This window comes from Silurus aristotelis, assembly GCF_946808225.1.
Source record: "Silurus aristotelis genome assembly, chromosome: 3".
In the NCBI taxonomy this organism is placed as follows: Eukaryota; Metazoa; Chordata; class Actinopteri; order Siluriformes; family Siluridae; genus Silurus; species Silurus aristotelis.
Window position 1 is genome coordinate 9,951,866 of NC_139576.1, and position 27,136 is coordinate 9,979,001.

At 38.0% G+C, this 27,136-nt stretch overlaps 1 protein-coding gene and 1 pseudogene across 4 annotated transcripts; one reads left to right on the forward strand and one right to left on the reverse strand.

The window, feature by feature from the left end:
* The first annotated feature begins 4,355 nt into the window (after window positions 1–4,355).
* On the forward strand, window positions 4,356–18,194 carry LOC310724144 (E3 ubiquitin-protein ligase TRIM35-like; annotated as a pseudogene). The gene is made up of 13 exons (XR_014538207.1): window positions 4,356–4,689; window positions 5,447–5,542; window positions 5,633–5,863; window positions 5,973–5,995; window positions 6,085–6,203; window positions 6,294–6,828; window positions 9,657–9,684; window positions 10,675–11,082; window positions 12,955–13,050; window positions 13,142–13,372; window positions 13,468–13,490; window positions 13,573–13,691; window positions 17,570–18,194. The product of XR_014538207.1 is annotated as an E3 ubiquitin-protein ligase TRIM35-like (transcript).
* gtpbp8 (GTP binding protein 8) lies at window positions 18,120–26,741 on the reverse strand. 3 transcript variants are annotated; one of them, XM_083537160.1, is made up of 7 exons: window positions 26,581–26,741; window positions 23,268–23,586; window positions 21,985–22,083; window positions 21,716–21,846; window positions 21,518–21,617; window positions 21,151–21,269; window positions 18,120–18,692 (listed from the first exon to the last, which is right to left on the reverse strand). In XM_083537160.1, exons 1-7 carry the CDS (start codon window positions 26,634–26,636, stop codon window positions 18,608–18,610), a joined length of 909 nt encoding a protein of 302 aa, XP_083393286.1. In that variant the 5' UTR covers window positions 26,637–26,741; the 3' UTR covers window positions 18,120–18,607. The 3 variants fall into 3 exon arrangements, with proteins under 3 accessions (XP_083393286.1, XP_083393287.1, XP_083393288.1); XM_083537161.1 differs by lacking the exon at window positions 26,581–26,741 and adding an exon at window positions 23,986–24,120; XM_083537162.1 differs by lacking the exon at window positions 26,581–26,741 and adding an exon at window positions 23,986–24,103 and having other exon boundaries at window positions 23,268–23,683.
* Window positions 26,742–27,136: the final 395 nt, after the last annotated feature.

Consider the following 27,136-nt stretch of genomic DNA (forward strand, 5'->3'; position numbering starts at 1 on the left):
TTATCTGTGTAAAGCTGCTTTGAGACAATGTTCATTGATACAAGCGCTATACAAATAAAAATGAATTGAAATTAAATTGAATAAAGCTCAGACTCATGTCACCTCTCTTACTAAAGCCCTTTTTAGTAAGCCCCCAATTGCTCAGTTTGGCCAGGCACCCAACTCTTGGAAGATCCCTGGTTGTGCCACAATTATTTAATATTAGAATCAGAAGGAGACCATTGTGCACTTGGGAATCTCCAGTGTAGCAAAATATTTTGTAGCCTTCCCCAGATCTGTGCCTTGCAACACTTCTGTCTCTGAGTTTAGCAGGCAGTTCCTTTGACCTCATAGCTTGTTATTTTCTAATATGCTATATGCTGTGATTGACAAGGGTCTGAATAGTTATGTACATGTAATATAAAAAAAAATATATTATTAAAAAACTACAGACATTCTGAGAATTTTATTTTCCCTGTGTCATTATGGGGAACTGAGTGTAGATTAATGAGAAAAAAAAATCAATTTGAACGACTATAATATCAGACAGAACCCAGTGGTGGACAGTAACAAAAAAACAAAGTAAATGCAATTTGTTACTGTACCTAAGTAGCTTGTTCACATATGTCACGCTTTGATCAAGAGTCGGAAACCAGAATACAATTAGGACGTTTATTAGCCTTGGGAGACAAACAGAAGCTAGGAAGCCACCGGTTGGGGTGGCTGGCGTAGAACTCCTCCAGGAGATCTGATGAAACGAGGAGTGAGTTTCTTACAGGGTAGCTGGAGCCTCAAATCTCAGGTGGACAGCCAGACCTGATCCCCTGGTTGGTAAGGGGGGGCCTTAGACCTCCGAGGGTCCACGAACATCCGGTTGGTTTTGAGGGCATGTCGGAGCTGTGTGTGGGCTGACTCCCACACACACACGCTTTCCCAGAACAGGAACATAAGTCTGCCTTGCCGTTCTTGGAGCCCGGACGGTACAAAATGGTGTAGCGGAAGCGAGTGAAGAACAGCGCCCATCTGGCTTGCCGGGGGTTTAAGATTTGGCTTCTCACAGGTATTGGAGGTTCTTGTGGTGAGTTATGACCGTAAAGAGTCCCTCTGGCCAATGACGCCACTCCTCAAGCGTCATTTTGATGGCTAGGAGTTCCCAATGTCTTAATTTTGTTCCAAGGGGGAAAGCCTCCTCAAGAAGAAGGCGCAGGGCTGACTGTTGGGACAAGGCAGCCCTGCGCTAGTGGAGGAGGCATCTACCTCCACAATGATGGGAGCCAGGAAACCGGGTGTCGTAGTAGGGGGTCAACACTGAATCTCCTCTTCAGCTCCTAGAAGGCCTCCTCAGCCTCTGGGGTCCACGTAATGGTCTTGGCCTTATCCTTCAGCAGAGAGGTGAGCGGGGCAGTGACCAGACTGAAGAACTGGATGAACCGGCGGTAGAAGTTGGTAAACCCCAGGAAGCTTTAGAGCTCCTTGGTGGTGCTCGTGTGGGGCCAGTCCTGCACCGCCTTCACCTTCCCCTCATCCATATATATATATATACAGTAGCTCACAAAAGCGAGTACACGCCTCACATTTTAGCAACCACTTTAATATCTAGAGAGAGAGAGAGAGAGAGAGAGAGAGAGAGAGAGAGAGAGAGAGAGAGAGTGAGTAAATTTTTATTATTTTATTTATTTATTATTTTTTTTACAAGATTCAAATTCACAAGGCTTATTTTTCACTTTTATGTGATTCTCATGTAGCTTTTATAGTTCAGCTAAATATTTTATATATCATGTTTTCTGTCACCTGAAGAGGTGAAAGCCTGAGAACTAAACAACAGAACTGAAGTGTGAAAACAGAGAAAGTTAACAGTCTAAGTGTATGATCATCAAAAAAAAAGACATATCCCTTCTGATATTCACTATTTATTTACCCAGAGTGTATCACTAAGCATTAATCTGTATTCTTTTCTATATTATTTATTATTCGAAATATCTGTAAATGCATTCTAAAACACTGTAATATCAACAGTATCAGCATGCTGTGAAACTTCAATCTCTAAGAATTCCTGAAACTCAGCTACATCCCTCAAGCTTATTATTGAAAATAAAGACTTTTTACTGACCCACAACATTTTTTTAAGGTATTTGTCTGATTCCAAAATACAAACCCAATTGAAGCTTTTGTCTTGTAAATTTTAAAACATAAAATTATAACCTTTGGCATGCACAAATATTTTGTTGCACCCCACATGATTTCAGTCATCATACACACCTCTAGTCTCAACCAGAAGCTGGTAGAAATTAATATTTGTATCCAATGAAAACTCTTTGTCATTTATTTCTGTAATGGTATGTTTATATTTAGAAATAATGGAATAAAAAAAATAAATAATACATATTTTCTCAATAACAAGCCACAAAAATGTCAATGCTGTGCTTAGACTATATTACTTGTAAGGAGTGTGTGACTAGTAGCTGGTGACTTGGGATTCCTAGCCATGACCTTTGGTTTTAAATGTCACTTTCAAGCAGTAAAACAGTCATGGTGTGATTCTTTTTGAGAGTATGAGTAAGCGCACGTTCTATTATTTCAGCTTATCTTATCAGTGAGCTGATGACTATCTGCAGCAGTTTTTCACTTACTGATTCTTCAAACTGGCAGTTCAGAGTATCTGATAAAGATCTAGGAAACTGTAAGTATAGAGGTGACAGGTGACAATATAATCTTTCTATGTGATATTATTTGACTATTGTCATGGATTTTTTAATAAAGTGATCTATCTATCTATCTATCTATCTATCTATCTATCTATCTATCTATCTATCTATCTATCTATCTATCTATCTATCTATCTATCAAATATGAAATATATTTTTCATTGTTAGGCCTTATGAGAAAGTTTGGTCACATTGTCTTCTGTATGTGTATGGGTAAATGCCAATTTAGTTAGTTGAATAAATTAAATGAGCTCTCACCATCTTCAGAGATATTTATTTTAAATAAAATTCCATTCCATGCAACTTCAATATAATAAATGAATTAAACAATCGGGTAAGTGACACCATCTAGCACATAGTGATCCTAGGAAATGCCACGATATTGCAGCCAGACCCTCACTGATCCACCTCCATGCTTCACTGTAACTCTCCTGAATGTGGGAAAGATAGTGAAGGTGGTCTTATCAGAGAATGATACAAATTTCACATTGTCCACAGCCCACGATTTCTGCTGCTGGAACCAATGAAACTGATGCTTATAAACCTACATGAACCTTACATGAACCTGAGCATACATACTGATCCTGTGGCACACCTGTTTTGGTGGGAACAAAAGTGTAAATGTGGGCATGTAATTCTGCAGTGAGTTGGGTTTTTTTTTTTTTTTTTTTTCATACAATCTGATTCCTCTTGCATTTACAGTAACTCCTGTCTTCCTTTGCGGTGGTACGGCAACATTATTCTGGATACCATGGCTCTTGATACCTCACTAAGACTCTGTCCTGATCATTGATGCGCCAGTGGAACCCAAAACAACAATTTGTCCTTTAGTGAGCCACCATATTTAGGTATTAAATCTCCAACCCTATATTGGCCAGTGTTTCAGTTTCATTTTCTAAATCCTGTATGTGTATGTTTATCTGTACAATATGTTTATCCTTTGCCTCAAAGACATGCTGGAGTTTAACTTTTCATATCAAATTAAAGTCATTGATATTAACATTTCTGTGATCTTATAACTTTTATAAACCAGCAATATTTGTACTTGGTGTAAAAATGTTGAGCTGTACTCTGCTGCTACCTGCTGGTTTTTAACATCTGGTGCATGAGTGGAGGAAATATGACTTCATGTTGGTTGCAGGTTCCTAACACTGGTACATGTGGTCCTGCACATTTGAATGTTTTCTCTGCTCTAAGATATCCATACTATCTTAGGAAGGACAATTAATGTTGTCGGATGGAATAATGTGTAGGACCACAGGAACTTGAAGACCAGGAATCTGTGATAGTCTGATAAATGTTTGCTTTTTGCACAGTTTTTCTATGTTTATGTGTAAGACTCCTTTAGGCATAAGGTGTCTCTACCTGTTATGAGTGGATCTCAAACTAATTTGTGCTAAACAACTGCAATTCAATTATATGGTCATATTTTCATGAATTTAATTTTACAAGGAGCAGTGAAATATTTTGGTTTACAAGATCTTTTATTGTCTATATGTGCACACATTCAGACAAAAAAGGAAATTTGTATTGGATTGGGTGTTACTCCATACAACATGTGTTGCAGTGCCTAATCTAATGCACATTGGTGATCAGCTGCCAATCCAAAACTCCTTCTTTTTTATATAAATGCTGAATCGATCCTTCATAAACAGCCTGCAGCAGGTTTATGCTGCTATATTTGGAGCATCTTAGATTTTCATGACTGTGAAAGAAAGTGATTACTACCTAGATCTTCTTACGTGTGTGTGTGTGTGTGTGTTTGCCTTTAACAGGCCTAAAAACAAATGTGATTATTATTTGAGTGAAACAGAAAGTGAAATTCAGCATAAGAGAATATCAGTGAGAGAAGATGGCTTCTAATTTCCTCTGCAGCCAGCACGGTGAAAAACTAAAGCTCTTCTGTCTGGATGATCAACAGCCAGTGTGTGTGGTGTGTCGGGATTCAAGAAAACACACCAACCATAAATTTTGCCCTGTAAATGAGGCAGTTACAGACTTAAAGGTAATCTGAAAATAGTATATTTCAATAGATGTATAGATAATACTTACATTACTAATAGTTAATACATAAAAATGTCTCATATATATATATATATATATATATATATATATATATATATATATATATATATATATATATATATATAGTAACTAACAAATGAATGTCTGCCTTTTCTATCATTAATCTACTGTATTTAGATCATTTTAGCATAGCTTTTATATCAGAGTGCTTTGTTGGTTTGTTGGCCAAACCTAATTGTAATTTGTTGAGTTACACAGTTGACATTACAATAAGAGGAAAATAAAATAAAAGGCCATAACCAACTGGTAATATGAACACATTTCCAGTGTGTAGAAGTGGATACTATATGCTTGTTTGCACTAATAAAATAGTAGTTAAATTGTACAAAAAGTGTTTTATCTAATCCAAAACACAATGCTAACACATTGTTGAACCTTGAACTGGAATGTTTATCACCTAGAATAGACTGCTACAGAGTAAATGATGGGTGTGTAGAACAGAGGAATTTTCATTTCTTTTTCTCCTTTTTACAATCGCTTCCCATATTCCACTGCTGTCTCTCTGGTTTGTCCAGATCTGAAAAGTAAGACAGTGTAATAATAAAGACTTTGTTAATGGTCAGACTCCGTCCATCTGGATGGAAAATACACCCAAAGTGTCACTTTCAAACTCATTTGAACATATTTAAATGTGGCAGGATCTAACAGAGTCCATGCACTGTATTTATTTATTTCAGGAGGAGCTCAAAACTGCACTAGATCATCTACAGGAAAAACTAAATACCATTGAAACCTCTAAACTGAACTGCAGTCAGATTGCAGAGCATATAACGGTTAGAATCAATAAAATGGATTTAATGTTTTAATTATATTGCATTATTGTACATTCTGTTACATGGCATTTGATTTCCTCTTCATTAAAGATTCAGGACCAAAATATCGCATGTCAGATTAAGGAGGAGTTTGAGAAGCTTCACCGGTTCCTATGAGATGAAGAGGCATACAGGTTAGCTGCATTGAGAGAGGAAGAGAAGCAGAAGAGTCAGATTATGAAGGAGAAGATTGAAAAGCTGAGCAGAGACTTTTTAACTCTCTCAGACACTATTAATGCCATAGAAAAGGAGATGAGCGCTGAAAATGTCTTGTTCTTACAAGTGAGGATCAGTACTTAGTCAGTATTTATATTGTAAGAAACTTCTTTTTCATTTCATTGGTGTGAACATGTAAATCATACCCACTGTTATTTGTTTTGTTGTTTTACAGAACTATAAGGCCACAGTGGAAAAGTGAGTGATGTGGCTCTCTCTCATTTTCTGAGTTTCTAAATCACAGTAGCACCTGTGTCCTGACTGTTTTTTTTTTTTTTTTTTTGCAGAGCCCAGTGCACACTGAAGCATCCAGAGGAGCTTTCAGGAACACTGATCCATGTGCCAAAACATCTGGCCAACCTAAAGTTCAAAGTGTGGGAGAAGATGCAGAACATTGTTCAATACAGTAAGCCAATTACACTACATTATATTAATATTTTTTTTTTTCTGTATGTATTGTGTTGTATATTACATGTTTGTTTGGTGTTTTCTATAGCAAATGTAACGTTGGACCCCAACACTGCTCATCCTAAACTCATTGTGTCTAATGATCTGACCCATGTAAGAACAATTGATGAAGATCAGCACCTTCCCGACAATCCAGAGAGATTCAATAAACTATTGTGTATCCTTGGCTCAGAGGGTTTTAACTCAGGGACACACTGCTGGGACGTCAAAGTAGGAGACAGTACAATGTGGGCTGTAGGAGTAATGACAGAATCTGCTCAGAGGAAGGGTAAGATCAATTCCAGAAGTGGACTCTGGTATCTGAGATATTATGATGGCATATATAACGCATGTTCTACACCAGAACAATCTATTCCCATCAAAGTAGTAAATAAACTACAGAGGATCAGGGTGCAACTAGACTGGGACAAAGGAAAGCTGTCATTCTCTGACCCTCTCACTAAAACACATATATTCACTTTCACACATGCATTTAATGAGAAAATACTGCCACTTATTAATGTTGGGTGTAAAGTGTCTCCAATGAAGATAATTTCACTTAAATGCTCTGTAAGTGTGAAATAGTTCATCTAGGGCTATTTGGATTGAATAATTACACAATGCTTAAATGTATCTTATCGACAACTTTTAATGAAGTAACAGGAGAATACAATGCTTTTTCCTTTATTTGTGCCTCATGACTTCTTATCTGTTCTTCTATCACTACATTTTTCACCTAAATATTGGGTGGTTGTTTCATTCATATAGATGTAAATATCATGAAATAAAAGTTGAATTCATCAGAGATTATGAATAATTATGTGTATGGCTCAATGTATAGCAAAGATATATACAAAATAAATACACTGAAGACAATGACTGGTGAGGCTAATTCTTGTTTTTATCATCTAATTATTATCATCTCATGCTCATACACACAAACACATTTACATTTATTTAAATATAAATATAATAATTGCAATTTCTGTTATTTTTTGTGTGTGTGCATTAGGTTCCTTGTCCTTTTTTGAAAAAGGCACAACAAATTATTTTATTATCTCTATAATCCACATTTTTGGCTTGCCCTTGAAGGACTTCTTCATGAGTCAAAATCTATGTATTCGATCACATAAACCATTGAGACATTACAGTAGAGGCAAAGTCCCCATGTTCACAAAGAATCTGCAGACATTTGAGACACCAAACACACATCGCAGGACACTTGGTATATGAGAGAAAGAAAGCTGCTAGGTCCTGATAACACACCAGGATGAGAGCCCAGAGTATGTGTTAAATATGTTACTATCTCTGAAAGTCAGGCAGCTGTTTTTGTGTTAGCTTCACGTGTACTTCAAGATGACTACCGTCAACCCTGTGGCAAAGAAATTATCTGTGAAAACCAGTAGTACTCAAACCTGTCATCATGCTTTCGATAGCTAGGAATGAAACACAATCTACTCACCACAACCTATTCATTCCATCAAGATCATCAACACCCCGTCTAGCAACAGTCAAGTCAAGAAGCTTTTATTGTCATTTCAACCAAGTATAGCTGAAGCATTTCACAGTGAAATTAAACAACGTTTCTCCTGAACCCTGGTGCTACATACAATAACAATCACAGAAAACAGAAAACACAGGGTTAAGGACTAGTACCACAGCACTACACTGAGCATGGGCATGGGCCACAAAGAGCTTACAAAACATCAGCAGGATCTTGTTGTTTAAAGGAATTGTTTAGGAGATGAAAAAATAAAATGAAAATTCCAAGCTTTTAGATATACAGTGGAACTTTGGAAAAAACGGTCATCAGCAAGATGCAGAAAATATCACATGATAGTTACTTTATGAAGAACAGAAGATTGATTATGGGAAGGCTTTCAAGAATCCTAAAAAAACATTTTAGGAACTGCAGCTCTTTCTGACAAGTACCAAATTTAGTCCATTATTTTTAAAGGTGTGTTTTGACTACTAAAACTACTGTGGGGATTTGTTTTGGGCAGGACTGAACTGTATATCTCTAAGGACCATTCACATCAACAGAAAAATGGCTTCAACCAAAAAAATGAACAAATATTTTGGAATGATGATTGGTTGTGAATAATGTTTGCTTGTGCACATCTTTTGAATAATTGACAAAACAATTGTTTATTTTTTATAAATAAATAAAAAAAAGTAGGGTAAAGCATGGTGGTGGCAACATCGCACTTTGGGGCTGCTTTCTTCAGCAAGAAATGGTTCTTATAGCAAATTAGGAGGCAGAGGTGGAAAGAGTGATAAAATATTCTATTTCAGTAAAAGTATAGTTTCTTTAATGAAATTAAGTACAAGTGAAGTTGCTGACTCAAGTAAAAGTAAAAAGTAGCTTAATTCAAATATATTTACAGTATAATTTACAGAGTTACTTTTTCAAAAGTGGGGGTGGTGTGGGGGATTCTAGTGTAGTTCACAAAGGACAAGGGGATTTTTAAAACGTTTTTGAAGCGGGCTTTTATTCATGCCTAGTGTATCTATCTATTACCTTAACATTCACACAGTTACATTTGTTGTAACAGTATATGACCCCATATACATACTAACATTTAAACAGGTGATAATTCTAATGGGATCATTGGTGTTATAAACTAGGTACAAAAAAACAAGTCATATTCTGTCTACAGATAAAACAAACTAAAAACCATTTATGAATTTGTTTATTGATTTTGACAGATTAGAAAAGTTAGTATTAAATTATGCACATTCACAGCAAAAAAAATCCCTCCTGTTATAATGTCATAATGAGCATTGCCTGTTCTAGACATTTAAAGGCCCTAGGCAACATTTATATTGGAGACACCCCTGGCCTACTTTCTTTCACTTTCTTTCACATCTAATTTAATCTCCAAACTTTCATGTATTTATGTATTTTATGTATTAATCAGTACTTTTATATATTTAATTAAATGTGTATATGAATTTAACTTTAACTAAGGTCAACCTTAAAAAAGGAAGAAAAAAAAAGATTATTATTTATACTTGACCCTATTACACTCTTAACCTGCAGGTTTTTTTTCACCTTTTGACTGTAATATACTGTTTACCTACTGTTTTTTGCACCTTTTGAATGTATTATACTGTTTACATGCTGTTTTTTGCACCTCTTGACTACTGCTACTGCTGTTATTTGCACTGCATTGTGTCTGTTTATATTTACTCCCAGCTACAGTTTTTATAGTTCTCTTTGCACAGTACTGTATATTCAGAGTACAGTAGGTTTACTGGTCGGCGCTCTCTTGGGTTATGTGTTTTGTCTTGTGTTGTCTTGTGTTGTCTGTCTGTACTGTTTTTCGTCTGCACTGTTTGCACTAGCTTGCACTTGATGCACTTTATGTAGCTTTGTGTTGTGTTGTATGTGCTCTATGTTGTTGTTTAGTGTAGCACCATGGTTCTGGATGAACGTTGTCTCGTTTTTACTGTGTACTGTGTACCACTGTGTATAGTAGAAATGACAATAAAAGCCACTTGACTTGACTATAGACCAGCTTCTTCTTCTTCTTCCTTGGCCATGATATGTCATTAGCGAGGCTACACAATAATTTGTTTTTAAAATATTTTTCTTTAAAATTCTCACTTTAGTAGGTTTAAGATTATAATCCTATTATAAATAACTCACATAGACACACTGATCAAATCACCCAGGACTTTTAGTTATTTGTTCAGTAATTTATTTACACCACACCTACTCACTATTTGGAATAATGCATATTTTTCCCTACACCGTATATTAGGGGTAAATATTTTTTTTTTATCTAGCATCTGCGATTTCTGTTTTTATTTACACACACTTTTACTTTTTCTTTAGTAGTTTATAGTTGTCACGGTGCTCGCACTGTTTTGAATCCACCTTCAAACGGACACGAACCGGCAGAATAAAGCTCCCTTTCTTCTAATAATACTTTGAAGATCAAAAACATATGATGAAAGCTCACATAGCGGCATCACAAGCTTCGGTTTCTTTGTGTGCCTGTTAAGTGTTCTTGCTAAACAATCTCCGAGAGATCTATTCGTATTTCAACGAAAAACTACTTAATTACAGTAACATGTAATTCGTAACTTTCCATCGCTGGGAGCAGAAAATACCGCTAACATCAAAAGGACGACAAAAAAAATAATAACAATAAATATAATAATGTTCTGATATTATTTGCATTTATATAATCATTTAATCGTCATTTATATAATTAAATAGAAATTTGGCGATTTTATGTTTTTTACTTTGAAATGAGTAGGTTTGTCATTGTATGCGACACTTGAATTAGAAGGCATGGATAGTTTGCTTGTATAAAGGAAGATTGAATATGCTGACCTGCGACTGTAGTTTATATTTACTTTGCTGGAAGTGAAAGTGAAAGTCTGAGACTGCCTATGCGGAAGGTATAGACAGTTAGCAGCAAATCAAAATGAGTGCCAAGTTTTCAGAAGATCAATTCTCCTGTCCGGTGTGTTTTGAGATCTTCAAAGATCCAGTACTCCTGCAGTGTAGTCACAGTGTATGTAAAGTGTGTCTGGAGCAGTACTGGGAGACCAAAGGATCCAGGGAGTGTCCAGTTTGTAGGACTAGATCATCCCAGACTCTTCCCCCAACAAACTTTGCTTTACGAAACCTGTGTGAATCCTTCTTGAGGGAGAGAAATCAGGAGACTTCACCAGTGTCTGAGACGGTCTGTAGTCTGCACAGTGAGAATTTCAGTCTCTTCTGTCTGGATGATAAAGAACCGGTGTGTGTGGTGTGTCAAACATCAAGGAAACACACTGACCACCAATTCTGCCCCATTGAAGAAGCAGCAATTGGCTGCAAGGTAAATAAAAAGTACTTGTAAATAACTTTGTTTTGAACTCTAATCATTTTTCACATTTAAACTAAAGGATTGTGTTGGGTGACTTAATAATCTACACTCTAATACAACTAGGTAATATACATCATTAATTCAACTTAATTTGGGTTTATTTCTATAGAGCTTTTGTAAGAATTATAAAACATAAATGAAAGTATAAGTGAATTATGTGTATTTATTCTTGTTAAACAAGCCTGGGGGCGACTGGGACAAGGAAAAACTCCCTTAGATGGCATAGGGAAGTAGCCTTCAAAAGGGGAACCCCTCATCATCCACCTAATCATTACTGCACAAATAGATAACTAAAATCTTTAAAATAAAGCACAAATTCCATATTAAACTAAGCATTGCACTGTGCACCAATAAACCCACTGCCAAGCAGACTAAGCTTTATTAATTCTTTATTTCAACCAATATTATAGAATGTGCTGATCTTCTGCAAACACGGATGTAATGTTATTATGATGGGGAAACTTTTATAATAAAGGGAAGTTGTACAAGAACATGATTCCTTATATGAAAACCTGTTGCTGATATTAATTAAATGGATTCGCTATATAGAGTGTTAAAGAATGTCTACCGGTTTAGACCTTTCTTTGGAAACCGGTTTATTGGGAACGAGCATTGTCCTCCCAGCTGCACTTTTTTAGGTCTTTGCAATAAATATCTAAAGGATTTATTTTATTTTCAGTACCCAAACTGTAGCCGAATAGAAATGTATTGTTGAATTTTAGGTTAGACAAATGTTGTCAATTTTAAACAAGTCTCATGCTACATTTCAAAAGTTAAATGTCCTCTACATCTGCCTTTTTCAAAACAACTACTTGCATGTCTTCCCTTACCACATCCATAAACCTCCTCCTTGGTCTTCCTCTTTTCCTCCTTCCTGGTGGCTCCATCCACAGCATTCTCCTACTGATATACCCCATGTCTCTCCTCTCCACATGTCCAAACCACCTCAATCGAGCCTCCCTCACCTTGTCACTAAAACGTCCTACACGCACTGTCCCTCTAATAAACCTCCAGCTCCATCTCCTGTCTTTTACTCAATGCCACTGTCTCTAATCCATACATTGCAGGTCTCACCACAGTCCTATAAACTTTCCTTTCACTCTTACAGAAACTCTTCTATCACAAATCACTCCTGCTATCACTTTTCTCCACCCATTCCACCCTGCCTGCACTCTTTTCTTCACTTCTCTAACACATTCTCCAATACTTTGCACTGTTGACCCCAGGTACCTGAACTCCTCCACCTTCTCCACCTCTTCTCCCTGCAACCGCACCACTCCACTGCCCTCCCTCTCATTCACACACATGTACTCTGTCTTACTCCTACTGACTTTCATTCCCCTTCTCTCCAGCACGTACCTCCACCTCTCCAAGCTCTTCTCAACCTGCTTTCTACTCTCACCACAAATCACAATATCATCCGCAAACATCATAGTCCATGGAGACTCCTGTCTGACCTCGTCCTTCAACCTGTCCATCACCACTGCAAACAGAAAAGGGCTCAGATCCGATCCTTGATGCAGTCCAACCTCCACCTTAAACCAGTCTGTCGTTCCTAATGCACACTTTACTGCTGTCACACTGTGGTAGTAAAGAGTGGTTATTTAAAAATGCCTGTCAGCTCAAGTCGGTCTGACCATTCTCCTCTGACCTCTTTCCTCATCATTGCATCCCACAGATTATTTTGTACCATTCTGTATAGGTTTACATATAAGGAATGCAATGGTAGTGCCTCCAGGTTTTGGATAATGGCTTATGTATACACAGTCAAGGAGTTGAAATAATTTACACACAGTCATCATGCAGTGTGGTGACTTATTTCAGGAGGAGCTCAAGACTAAGCTGAAGCTCCTACAAGAGAAACTGGAGAACATTAAAGACTGCAAACTAAACTGGAGTCAAACTACAAAACATATACAGGTTAGAATCAATAAAAGTATTTGGATATATATTACTTGACTGCATTATCAGCAAAATCGGTTACATTTTATGTTTTTTAATTTAAATACAGATTCAGGCCCAAAACACCGAGCATCAAATTAAGGTAGAGTTTGAGAAGCTTCACCAGTTCCTACGAGATGAGGAGGAAGCCAGGATCGCTGCATTAAGAGACGAGGAGGAGCAGAAAAGTCAGATGATGAAGGAGAGGATTGAAAAGCTGAGCAGAGACATATCAACTCTCTCAGACACAATCAGGGCCATAGAAGAGGAGATAAGAGCTGAAGACATCTTGCTCTTACAAGTGAGACTCAGTATTTACTCATTTTCTTATTACCTAATTTCATTGGTGTGAACATGGAAATCATTTCTACTGATATGTGCTTTGTTGTTTTACAGAATTATAAGGCAACAGTGGAAAGGTGAGTGATGTGGCTTCTGTCTCTCTCATTGTGTTTCTGAATCCAAACCAACAGCTGCCCAGAGTCCTCACTGTTTTTGCAGAGCCCAGTGTGCACTGCAGCATCCAGAGGAGATTTCAGGAGCACTGATCAATGTGGCAAAACATCTCGCCAACCTGAAGTTTAAAGTGTGGGAAAAGATGCAGGACATTGTCCAATACAGTAAGATATCTCTTCTTTTTGGTTATGTGGAGTAAGCATGTTAGATTAACTTCCATTCACTTGCACCATCTACCCGACTGATTCTTATCTTTAAATGGGAGTTCATAGCAGCTTCTATGGGTGTCTACCAGAACTTTGCTGTTGCTCTGATTAAATCTTATGTCGTTCTAGCATCTTTCAGCCTATTGGCAATTGGAGGAGTATTGAAACAGTGAGATCAATTTGTGTTTTTGATACATGCCTAAGACAATTGGGTTTGGGATAAAAAGATAAATGAGACAGTAGTTTAGAATTAAATTGGCTTCCATTTCCTGATGAAATGTGCTTGTGCACTATGCTTGTGCAATAATCTGTTTTGATTTTCATCTCTTCTCAGCTTTAAAATAGCTTGCTCTTTCCCCCCCACAGGAATCGTTGTCTTTGTGTTGGATTTATCATTTTTGACAACAAATGCTGTCTTGGGCTCACAACAAGAGTAAACATTCAGAGCTATCAACCCTTTAAATATTCAATAGGGCATTCGTAGGCAGAAATCCTTGATTACTTGAAAAATATGTACCATTGGAAATTGGGCTACTGTTTTCCCAGAAGAAGAGGAGGAGAGGAGGAAGATGTCTACAGAGACAGCAGGAAAAGGAGAAGTGTAGGAGAGTGGCGGTTCAGGTTGGTACATTAAATGTTGGTACTATGACTGGTAAAGGGAGAAAGGTAGCAGATATGATGGAGAGGATAAAGGTAGATATTTTGTGTGTTCAGGAGACCAAGTGGAAAAAGAGTAAGACCAGGAACATTGGAGGTGAACTGTTCTATCATGGTGTGGATGAAAAGAGAAATGGTTTAGGGGTGATCCTGAAGGAAGAGTACAGTAAGAGTGTAGTGGTGGGGATTTCCTGATAGGGTGATTGAAGTTGTAGGGCTGATGATAATCAATGATGTCCTCAGTGCCTATGCACCACAAGTGAGTTGTGAGATGGAGTAGAAAGATAAATTGTGGAGTGAGTTAGATGAAGTGGTAGAAGGTGTAACTAGGAATGAAAGATTGGTGATTGGGGCAGATTTCACTGGCCATGTTGGTTAAGATAACAGAGGTGATGAGGTGGTGATGGGTAGGTATGGCTTTAAGTAGATGAATGTGGAAGGGCAGATGGTGGTAAATTTTGCTAAAATGGTGGAGGTACGTGCTGGAGAGAAGGGGAATGAAAGTCAGTAGGAGTAAGACAGAGTACATGTGTGTGAATGAGAGGGGGGGCAGTGGAGTGGTGCGGTTGCAGTGAGAAGAGTTGGAGAAGGTGGAGGAGTTCAGGTACCTGGGGTCAACAGTGCAAAGTAATGGAGAGTGTGTTGGAGAAGTGAAGAAAAGAGCGCAGGCAGGGTGGAGTGGGTGGAGAAGAGTGAAAGCAGGAGTGATTTGTGATAGAAGGGTATCTGCAAGAGTGAAAGGGAAAGTTTATAAGACTGTGGTGAGACCTGCGATGTTGTATGGTTTAGAGACAGTGGCATTGAGTAAAAGACAGAAGGTGGAGCTGGAGGTAGCAGAGCTGAAGATGTTGAGGTTTACGTTTGGGAGTGATGATGATGGAAAGGATTAGAAATGAGTTTATTAGAGGTACCGTGCATGTAGGACGTTTTGGAGACAAGGTGAGGGAGGTGGGATTAAGTTGGTTTGGACATGTGTAGAGGAGGGACATGAGTTATATTGGTAGGAGAATGCTGAGGATGGAGTCACCAGGAAGGAGGAAAAGAGGAAGACCAAGGTGGAGGTTTATGGATGTGGTGAGGAAAGACATGCAGGTAGATGGTTTGAAAGAGGCAGATGTAGAGGACAGAGAGGTATGGAGACGGATGATCTGCTGTGGCGACCCCTAATAGGAGAAGCTGAAAGAAGATAAAATTAATAGTGTTGTTGAAGGCATCTAAAAGTAATTTAAAAAAATAAATAAATAAAAGCTGAAATTCTGATTATAGTTTCAGAAGGTCTATGGATTTCAAACCCAGATGTCTCCAGCAAAAACTAAATTACCCAGTTCTATTGTTCCAATACTTTCGGAGGGAACTGGAAACCATTATTGCTTTTACTTTCTGCACTCAATGTTCCACATTACATCTCTTAAAAATTATAATAATTTTATATATATATATATATATATATATATATATATATATATATATATATATATATATATATATATATATATATATATATATATATACAGTACAGACCAAAAGTTTGGACACACCTTCTCATTCAAAGAGTTTTCTTTATTTTTATGACTATGAAAATTGTAGATTCACACTGAAGGCATCAAAACTATGAATAAACGCATGTGGAATTATATACATAACAAAAATGTGTGAAACAACTAAAAATTTAATATTGTAGGTTCTTCAATGTTGCCACCTTTTGCTTTGATTACTGCTTTGCACACTCTTGGCATTCTCTTGATGAGCTTCAAGAGGTAGTCACCTGAAATGGTTTTCACTTCACAGGTGTGCCCTGTCAGGTTTAATAAGTGTGATTTCTTGCCTTATAAATGGGGTTGGGACCATCAGTTGTGTTGTGCAGAAGTCAGGTGGATACACAGCTGATAGTCCTACTGAATAGACTGTTAGAATTTGTATTATGGCAAGAAAAAAGCAGCTAAGTACAGAAAAACGAGTGGCCATCATTACTTTAAGAAATGAAGGTCAGTCAGTCAGAAAAATTGTGCAGTCACAAAAACCATCAAGCGCTACAAAGAAACTGGCTCACATGCGGACCGCCCCAGGAAAGGAAGACCAAGAGTCACCTCTGCTGCGGAGGATAAGTCATCCGAGTCACCAGCCTCAGAAATCGCAGGTTAACAGCAGCTCAGAATAGAGACCAGGTCAATAGCACACAGAGTTCTAGCAGCAGACACATCTCTACAACAACTGTTAAGAGGAGACTGTGTGAATCAGGCCTTCATGGTAGAATATCTGCTAGGAAACCACTGCTAAAGAAAGGCAACAAGCAGAAGAGATTTGTTTGGGCTAAAGAACACAAGGAATGGACATTAGACCAGTGGAAATCTGTGCTTTGGTCTGATGAGTCCAAATTTGAGATCTTTGGTTCCAACCACCGTGTCTTTGTGCGACGCAGAAAAGGTGAACGGATTTACTCTACATGCCTGGTTCCCACCGTGAAGCATGGAGGAGGAGGTGTGACACTGTTGGGGATTTATTTAAAATTGTAGGCATACTGAACCAGCATGGCTACCACAGCATCTTGCAGCGGCATGCTATTCCATCCGGTTTGCGTTTAGTTGGACCATCATTTATTTTTCAACAGGACAATGACCCCAAACACACCTCCAGGCTGTGTAAGGGCTATTTGACCAAGAAGGAGAGTGATGGGGTGCTGCGCCAGATGACCTGGCCTCCACAGTCACCGGACCTGAACCCAATCGAGATGGTTTAGGGGTGAGCTGGAGGCAAAAGGGCCAACAAGTGCTAAGCATCTCTGGGAACTCCTTCAAGACTGTTGGAAGACCATTTCAGGTGACTACCTCTTGAAGCTCATCAAGAGAATGCCAAGAGTGTGCAAAGCAGTAATCAAAGCAAAAGGTGGCTACTTTAAAGAACCTAGAATATGACATATTTTCAGTTGTTTCACAATTTTTTGTTATGTATATAATTCCATATATAATTCCACATGTGTTAATTCATAGTTTTGATGTCTTCAGTGTGAATCTACAATTTTCATAGTCATGAAAATAAAGAAAACTCTTTGAATGAGAAGGTGTGTCCAAACTTTTGGTCTGTACTGTATGTATGAATGTATATATATATGTATGTATATATGTATAAAGTGTGCTAATACACACTTTGTTGTTTATCACATTTCGGTTTGTTTTTCTCAGTGCCAATAACACTGGACCCAAACACTGCTCATCCTCTTCTCACTGTATCTGAGGACCTGACCAGTGTGATAGTCAGAGAAGAAAAACAAGAACTTCCAGAATTTCCAGAGAGGCTAGATGATTGTTTGTGCGTTCTTGGCTCTGAAGGTTTTAACTCAGGGACACACTGGTGGGATGTTGAAGTTGGAGATTGTGCAGCCTGGTCACTGGGTGTGATGGCAGAATCTGCTCAGAGGAAGGGTGAGATCAACTCCAGGAGTGGACTCTGGTACATATGGTATTATGATGGTAAATATGGAGGAGGTGCTACACCACATCCTCACAGTCTCATTGCAGTAGAACAAAAGCTCCAGAGGATCAGAGTGCAACTGGACTGGGACAGAGGAGCGCTGTCATTCTCCAACCTTCTTACTGGCACACATATACACACTCTCACACACACATTTACAGACAATTTACTACCATATGTAGCTGTTGGTTCTGAAACGTCTCCTCTGAAGGTCCTCCCACACCGAGTGCTATGTAAATGTTAAATCGCTTAAGATGCACATAAATTGTAATGTTTTATTGACCACAGCAACAATCATCTTTTGGGCATTGTAAATATATTAACATTTTACATTTTTATATTGTCATGATTAATTACACAAATAATGCAAGTCTGTTGAGCCTCCTACTTTTGCCACATTGTATAATATCAACCATGAGATCAGATTTGCCATTAAACATCTAATGCATGTGTCATTATCATCCTTTATCATCATATAACAAATGAGAAAAGACTGATGAGGTTAGCCAATGACTTGTTTAAAAGGGTCCCAAAAAAGTAGGGTCTTTATTTGTGTTCTAATGAGGCGATTAGTTGAGGAATGATAGCCATGCGTCCAGTCCTTGTCGTGGATATTCATCTTTTTGGCCCAGGCTTGAGCTGAGCAGTCTGCAGCTGCCGAAACACAGGCCATAGATGTTTACACATCTGGCTGAGCTTAGCAAAATCCAGACTCTTGGCATTGCTTGTGCTAGCCCTTGATATAGTTTTTAGGTGGGTTTGCTTAGCTGGAGGTTTCCTGTCACGTGTGATATGAAGCACCTGAAGAGGTGGATACCCGAGTAGTGCACGGAACTGATGACAGAAACAGGGCAGGGAAAAACAAGCGAGAAAGAGAATTAGAGTTTGCAATCTAATCATATGATCATAAAAATGGACATCATTCTGAACACAGGATCAAATTGAACAACATCGGATTAATACTGAAATGATCTGGCTGAACTGTGTGTTATAGGTCAATACACAGCATAAAGAGTAGCATGTAAAGTATCTCACAAAAGTGAGTACACCACTCACATTTCAGCAACCATTTTAGTATCTTCTCAAGAGACAATACTATAGAAATGAAACTTTTATGTATTTTGGAGGAGTCAGTGTGTAGCTTGTATAGCAGTACAGATTCACTGTTAAAAAATACTCAACATACAGCCATTACTGTCAAAATAACTGCCAACCTAAGTGAGGATACCCCACAGGAGCTCAAAAGGGTTCAGGTCTGAAGACATACTTGGCCACTCCATGACCTTTACCTTCAGCAAGGCAGTTGTTATCTTGGCCGTGTGTTTGGGGTCGTTTTCATGTTGGAAATCTGCCGTTTTGACCAGTTTCTGAAGGGAGGGCATCATGTTTTGCTTCAGAATGTCACTGTTCATGTTGGAGTCCATGTTTTCCTCAATTAACTGCAGCTCCCCAGTACCAGCAGCACTCATGCATCCCCAGACCATGATGCTACCACCACCATGCTTGACTGTAGGCAAGAGACAATTTTCTAAAGTATATCCAAGTTTTAATTTTTATATTATTCTCCCTTGAGAAGATACTAAAATGGTTGCTAAAATGTGAGGGGTGTACTCACTTTTGTGAGATACTGTATATAGGATGTAATATCCAGGTATAGGTCTCAGTAAATATACATTTAGGAAAGATTGTTTTATTTGATTTTGCTTTGAAATAAAGACTTTATAAAATAAGACCAAAAACACAATTCCTATTCATGATATGATTCATATTCTGCTGATAAAATCCAGCAAGGTGAGATTCTGTCCCTGGTTTCTCTGTAAAACTCTGTATATCCTGTATAAAAACCAAGCAAACTGCAGGACAGTGATGCAGCTGGTGCAAAAAAATTAAAAATAAATAAAAAATGAAGTAAAAATTAAGTTAGCCAGACTTTCTAGCCTGAGAAAAACCACAAAATGAGCCTAATCACCAAAACACATGATTTGGTACACATGTAAAAAAAAAACATACTATGTTGTGAAGAACGGTTGGTGAAGTGTGTGATGGTGAAGTCCTGCTCTGCCCTGTTCTTTTTGCCTAGATTAACCTCCCTTTTCTATTCCAGAACATGCTTATGTGTCAGAATCAGAATCAAAGAGCTTTATTGCCAAGTATGTTTGCACTTACAAGGAATTTGATTTCATGAAAGAAGCATCCAGTTGCACTTTCTTTCATATCAGTCACTGTCACTCCTTAAAGCCTCCAGATGAGTCATTAAAGACGTCAACATAATGGCAAAGCTCTGGATTATGCTTTATAAATTGCTAACTAAATGTATGGGTCAAAAGTTAAAACATAAAATATTTTAATATTTTATTTAAAGAAATATATAAGCAGGGCTTTTAGTTTTAAAAAAAAAAATCACTTTAGATGCATTTTATGACTCTAAGAAATAAAAGTAAATGTATTTAATACCTTTTTTAAAGGTAATTTTCATTATGGGGGATTTTTTTCCCATGTAATTGAGCATTCATTTAGCTTTTAAATGCTTGATAAATGTTTGAGTAAAGCTATTAATTCCCTTAATTTTTCAATATTTGACTCACACACCCACTTGTAACTACTAATAGTAACCTATTAAGGAACAAGTGGTGTGTGAGGTGGGAATATACCCTGGATGGGACGCCATTAAAATCACGGGTACCATTCGCACACATTTTATAACTTGGGAGGGCGGGACAGTGGGGGGACACAGAGAATAAGAAATACATTTATAGCATTTGGCAGACACCAGTATACAGTGCGACTTACACTGAAACAACTGAGCGGTTTAATTTTAAGGGCTGTGTTCAAGAGCCTGACAGTGGAAGCTGGGTGGTGCTGAGATGTAAACTTATAACCTTTTGATCAAAAGTCTAATGTCTTAAATCAAAGCCTTAACCGTGGCTGGGTACCACTGCTACTCACAATGCAAAATGGCACACCGTCAGTCACCCAATACTAGGATCAAACCCAGAATCTGGGAGGAAGCAATGCTACCTACAGAGTAATCAAGCCACCCTACTAATTTCCTAATTACTTTTTTTTTTTTTTTTACAATTAATGAAGTAAAATGCAACGATACATAAGTGGCTTATGTCTATAGAGGGATTGTGAAGTGCCTGAGGTGTTGGAGAAGCAGCATGTTCAGACTAATGATAACAGATGGTCGGTGGATATGTAGTCAAAAGAAATGTTGTTCTAGACACTGCAAAAAGCCAGTGATCCAAGAATATGTCTCTGTTCATCTGTGTGTCATGTGCTTCTTTCTTACCTCACAAGAAATGGCTGGGGGAAACATGTGCTCGTTTTATCCTTGATAAAATCGTGGAGGTTCAGAACGAGGGACAGAAGAGTTCCCTGACGAGTTTTGTCTATCTTAGTCACCACCAGCTTCAAACAGAGAGAAAACCAAACAAAATCAATTAAATGAAAATCAATTGAATATATTTAAGATACAATACTACACTAAAGAAAACATTTTTAAATGATAGCCAAATACATGTGTCACTTGTTTAGAGAACTGCCTCTATACAAATTTTGAAATCATATTCTCATAGTAAATATAATATTCTTAAACTGTATTCTGCTGCCACCTACTGCTCATTTATAGTTGGTGCATGCAGGTGGAAAACACTCACCGCATACGGAATGCCAAATTCTTCACACATCTCTACAGCAACCAAATCAAACTTCTGTAGTCCTGCAACTCCATCTACCAACACGAACGTCATCATAAGACTGACCAAAAAAAATTAATCATTATCCATCATATCACCTAATACCCATAAAACACACATTCCTGCTCACATCTTTACTGTGATTCTCATTACACCTACTTTTTTCGCTCTTGAAGATAAGGCTCGACCATGTCCACAAAGTCTCCGGGGGCTCTGTATCCATAGCCAGGCATGTCGACCAGAGTGAACGCTTTCCCCACCGTGAAGAAGTTCAGCTTTTTGGTGTGTCCCTGTATATCGCAATCAGGACAAATAAAACGCCGTCACCCAAACCATAAAAAACTGAATTGGGAAATCTATAATAATGTATAATAATTATTATTATTTATAAGCAAATTTAAAGCTTATCATAAAGTTTGTTGTCTTACTGGTGTTTTGGAAACCCGTACTTCAACCTCTGGTGCTTGAGCAAACAAGGCCCTAATGAGTGAGGACTTTCCAACATTGCTCCTGCCTATGAAACACACCTGCAGTTCACCACCACACACATACACACTCAAATAAGCCTTTTTTTTTTCTTTTCTTTTTTTTTTACAAACAAAACCAGAATGTAATATACATGCATAAATATTTTAAGGAAAAAAAATACACACCAGGAATAAAATATACAATTAGCATATGACCCTTTTTTTTTTTGGCATCCATGATTGATTCTGTAAACATTTTTTACTTTATTAATCAATGTTTTGTTGTTTTCACATAAAGTGTCCCCTATATTACACAAAATGCTGTGTGGCTGTTCTGAGGAGTGATGGCAGGGAAATTTAGTCTAAAGAGACTGTTGCAGCGGTGCTTTAATTCTTCATCCTGCTCTTCTTCTGTGCATACTGCTAAAGAAATGCATATTCCAAAATCGTAACATTCAGCGAACATTGCTATCAAACACAATCATCTCACTGGTCACTAACTACCTGAGCTGACTTTATGTCTTGAAGATTATATATCACTGTAACTACCCAAGCTGCTGTGACATTCCTGCACTACTGTCCAGACCAGATATACATGACTATCCAGCAAAACAGCAATGCAAATACACTTCTTCTTCTTCTTCTTTCAGCTTCTCCCAATAGGGGTCTCCACAGCGGATCATCCGTCTCCATACCCCGTCCTCTACATCTACCTCTTTCACACCAACTACCTGCATGTCCTCCCTCACCACATCCATAAACCTCCACCTTGGTTTTCCTCTTTTCCTCCTTCCTGGTGGCTCCATCCTCAGCATTCTCCTACTGATATACCCCATGTCCCTCCTCTGCACATGTCCAAACCATCTTAATCTCGCCTCCCTCACCTTGTCTCCAAAAATCCTTTAATAAACTCATGATCAGGAATAACATTATGATATTATGATGTTCCTGGTCTGCGTTGGTCAGTATCTATCAAAAGTGGCACAAGGAAGGAACAGTGGTGAAACCGGTGATAGGATCGTGTTCAGCCAAGCCTCATTGATGCACGTGGGGAGTGAAGGCTAGACTCCAATAGAGGAGCTCCTGTAACTCAAATGGCTGAAATTAATGCTCGATGGGTCAGGACTGTTTTGGCAGCTAAAGGGTGACCAAACACAATATCAGGCAGGTGGTCATAATGTTATATGTGATTAGTGTATATTTCTAAGAGGGGATTTCCTTGAAGCATTCCTCTTGCCCCTCACCTCTGGCTGTGTGAGGTCAGGCAGGTGGTCAATGCGCACAGCTGATGATGAGTAGACTATCTGATGTTTGGGGGATGATGTGAAAAGTCTCTCCGCCAACTCAAGGGCTTCCAGGGCGGGCTGGTAGAGCTGGAATCGGGTCTTGTCGGCCTGTCGGGATAGATGTGCCTCCAGACTGCTGAATGGATACAGGAGGGCCAGGCGCTTCTTCTCTGGGAGCAGGGAGACACGGCGCAGGGTGGCGAGTTCGTGGGCTTGACGGGTGGATCCGATCATCCAGACCCAGTTGTTCAGGCGCAGTAGGATCTGCAATCTCATCCTGATGCAGAATTAATGTTATTATTACAAAATAAAGTGCCAAAAACCCCTGGGTAGGTTTTTACTCCTGCAGGTCAGGTGTTCTTCCAGATCTTCTCCTGTATTACAGTATAAAAACATACCCACGTGTATGAATGTTATAGAGTTCACATTATGTTCTCATTCAAAACAAGTCAATAACACAAGGATCGAACAGTTTCGCTGTCTAACATTAAGTTTAAACTGAGACACCAGATTAAAGAGTCTATTCAAAGTCTTATCACATAATGTCTTTTTGTGCACCATTTGTATTGCACGCTATAGGAAAACACGTGAGAGCACGTCTGGTGTTCACGTTTTTCCGCGAAAGAACGCCTCTGGACTAGATCGATTATCTTCTCTACAATGGGATAAAACTTACTTTTGACGTGGAATATGCATGTTACTAAATTAGGACCTAACAAACTGTCTGTACACAATTCTTCAACATATCAAGTTGAATGTTTGGTGTTACACTAATATAAAACCCGCAGAAACAAGGTCACGTTTCAACAGTTCCGGCGGTGTGATAAATAGGTTCTAGACATTTTCTGGACATAATTTCCTGCTCCTTCAATAAAAGTTGGAGAAAATTTTATAAAAGTACGTTCTTTGTCCAGCACATTCCAGAATCTGTGGTTATGCAGCGTTAGACAAAACAAACTGTGTGTTCTGAAACCTTTCTCTCATAATCATCATTAACTTTTAATGTTATATACTTGTCTGTTGTTCATTTGTACTTCATGTTTAATTGCTGCAGATTCTCAAGCCATCAAAGCCCAAAGATTAAAAGGCCTGTAATGGCTTGCAAAAAATATTTTACTTGTGTAAGTCAATAATTAGGAATTTATATTGTTTGTTCAATGCTTCATTTTTTCCAGCCACTAACAATGTGATGAATTACACCCACCAGGCATAACATTATTACCGGTGATATATTAGGCAGCAAGTGAACATTTTGTCCTCAAAGTTGATGTGTTGAAAGCAGGAAAAATGGGCGAGCGTAAGGATTTGAGTAAGTTTGACAAATTGTGATGTCTAGACGACTGGGTCAGAGCATCTCCAAAACTGCAGCTCTTGTGGGATGTTCCTGGTTTGCAGTGGTCAGTATCTATTAAAAGTGGTCCAACAAAGGAATAGTGGTGAAGCGGCGACACGGTCATGGGCGGATGAGGCTCATTGATGCACGTGGGAAGTGAATGTTGGCACGAGTGGTTCGATCTGACAGACGAGCTCCTGTAGCTAAAATTGCTTAAAAGAAGTTAATGCTGTTAATGTTCAATGGGTCAGAACTGTTTTGGCAGCAAAAGGGTGACCAACACGATGTTAGGCAGGTGGTCATAATGTTATGCCTGGTCTTGTGTATATTTCTAAGCAGAGTTAGATATATTAGGTTTATTTACATATGCAAAACTTTGTACACTTTTTGTAAACTTTTAATATACTTTTTGGAGTTTACTTTTATTCGGAATTGTGACGGTACATCATTTGGTTGATTCCTTAAATATGCATAAACAGTGAAAAAAAGAAAAGAAAAGAAGAATAGAGGATTATTTCTCTTTAATTTATAGTGTTGGTTGATGTAATATTTTGCAATAACTTGACCTTCATGTTTATGGCTAACTTTCTGTGTAATTTTGGAAATTGTTAAAAATGTCTTCTCATATATGAACTCCTGGCTTTTCTCCTATGGACTATGGCAGCAGCAAAAGAAAAGGCATACACAATATGACAATGCAACACCCTTTCCACCATCAGCACTTTCCGTAAAGCCCTGAGGACAACAACTCTGCAAGTGCATGAGAAGCAGAAGGCTCAAAAGATCTGCTGTTCAAACAAGATCTTCTCAAAGCCTTGAGGAGGAATGTGGTAAAAGTCGCTGAACTGGCAGTCTAAGATGGCGTTCTTGTCCACTGCAACACACAGAGAATCTTTCAGTCATATCCTGGCCAGAGGAACCTCGGGGTCATCCATCATCTGCTTTATTCAAATCAAATCAAATTATCATGTATTTAAAAAATAGGTCACTTTAGATAAAAGTGCTAGGGAATAAATTAATAGATCATTATATACTAGCACCTCAGCTTCCATGTATGCTTTTAATTATTATTTTTCCCTAAATCTATTATATAACAATAAAATAATAAATGGACATTCGATGCCACCCAGATGAGGATGAGTTCACTTCTGAGTCTGGTTCCTTTCAAGGTTTTTTTTCTCATACCATCTCAGGGAGTTGCTCCTTGCCACTGTCATCACTGGCTTGCTTATGAAGAATAAACTTATAGGCACTAAACCTCTAGGCTCCTTTGAGACAGTGTCCATTGTTAAAAGCGCTATACAATTTGGATTAAATTGAATTGAACATATAACTGACCGTAAACTACAGGGAACACAGTCCCTCGAATGCCTGATGCTGGGCACTGCATGTTCTTCCCGTTCAGATACAGGTTCAGTTCCACATGGTCATAGGTTAATCCCTGAAATATATACAAACACGAACCGTAGCATCTTGTGAGGTGGGGTCTCAGATTAAGTATGTCTGCAAACTCATTATCCATACACATATTTTGATAAAATGCAAATGTTGTTCATACACTGTACTCTACAAAAAATATATATTTAGATTTGATTATGGTTCCTGTTTTTGCATATCATTATGAAACTAATTATTTATTCTAGACATTCTAGTTCTGTTAAAATGGCATTATATCTAAAATAGTGTTTATGTAAAATACAAATTGTTAATATACATAAAATGTGTTAATATTGAACATGTGAAATGTGCATAATGTGTCCTTGCACATGCCTTTGCTTAAAACCATCTAAAAAAAAAAAAATTACACTTATTGTTTAACATTTTTATTTAAAAAAATGCCAAAAAATGGATATTCTGTGTTTTGGAAAGACACAACTATTTACAGTCCAAATTTCATCCTTTTTGAATAGATTGCATTTGCCATTGCAAAATTCTTACCACAACGTCTTCCTGCTGAGGTACACTGTTAGCTGGCAAGCAGTTCCTCTCTTCATTGTTGTGTTAGACCAGTGGTTCTTAACCTGGGTTCGATCGAACTCCAGGGGTTTGGTGAGTCAGTTTCAGGGGTTCGGGTAAGACACACACCCGACTCATATGATTTGAGAGTGGCACTTGCCAAGGTGAAGCCTTGGCAAGTGCCAGTAAGTGCCAGTAACTAATTACAGTAAGATTTCAACTCCTCTCAACCATATAGAAGTGAAAGTAAACTGTAAATACAGCATTTCAAGATAAACTTGCGTTCTCACAGTCCCGGAAAATTTCACTTCATGCTATTCGGTACAGGTTTTAAAACTCTGATTGATCCTAAAACTAGAAGCTGACAGATTTACATATTGACCACATCATAGGATATATTTTCGTAATTCGACAGTACTCTAAAAGTCCAATAAAAAATTATAGTTAACAGTGTGGAGCATTTACAGAAAATTCCAGACAAAACAGTCAATGTTTTTTTTTTTTCCCAATCTAAACAGTCCGGTTTCGGTAAGCATGT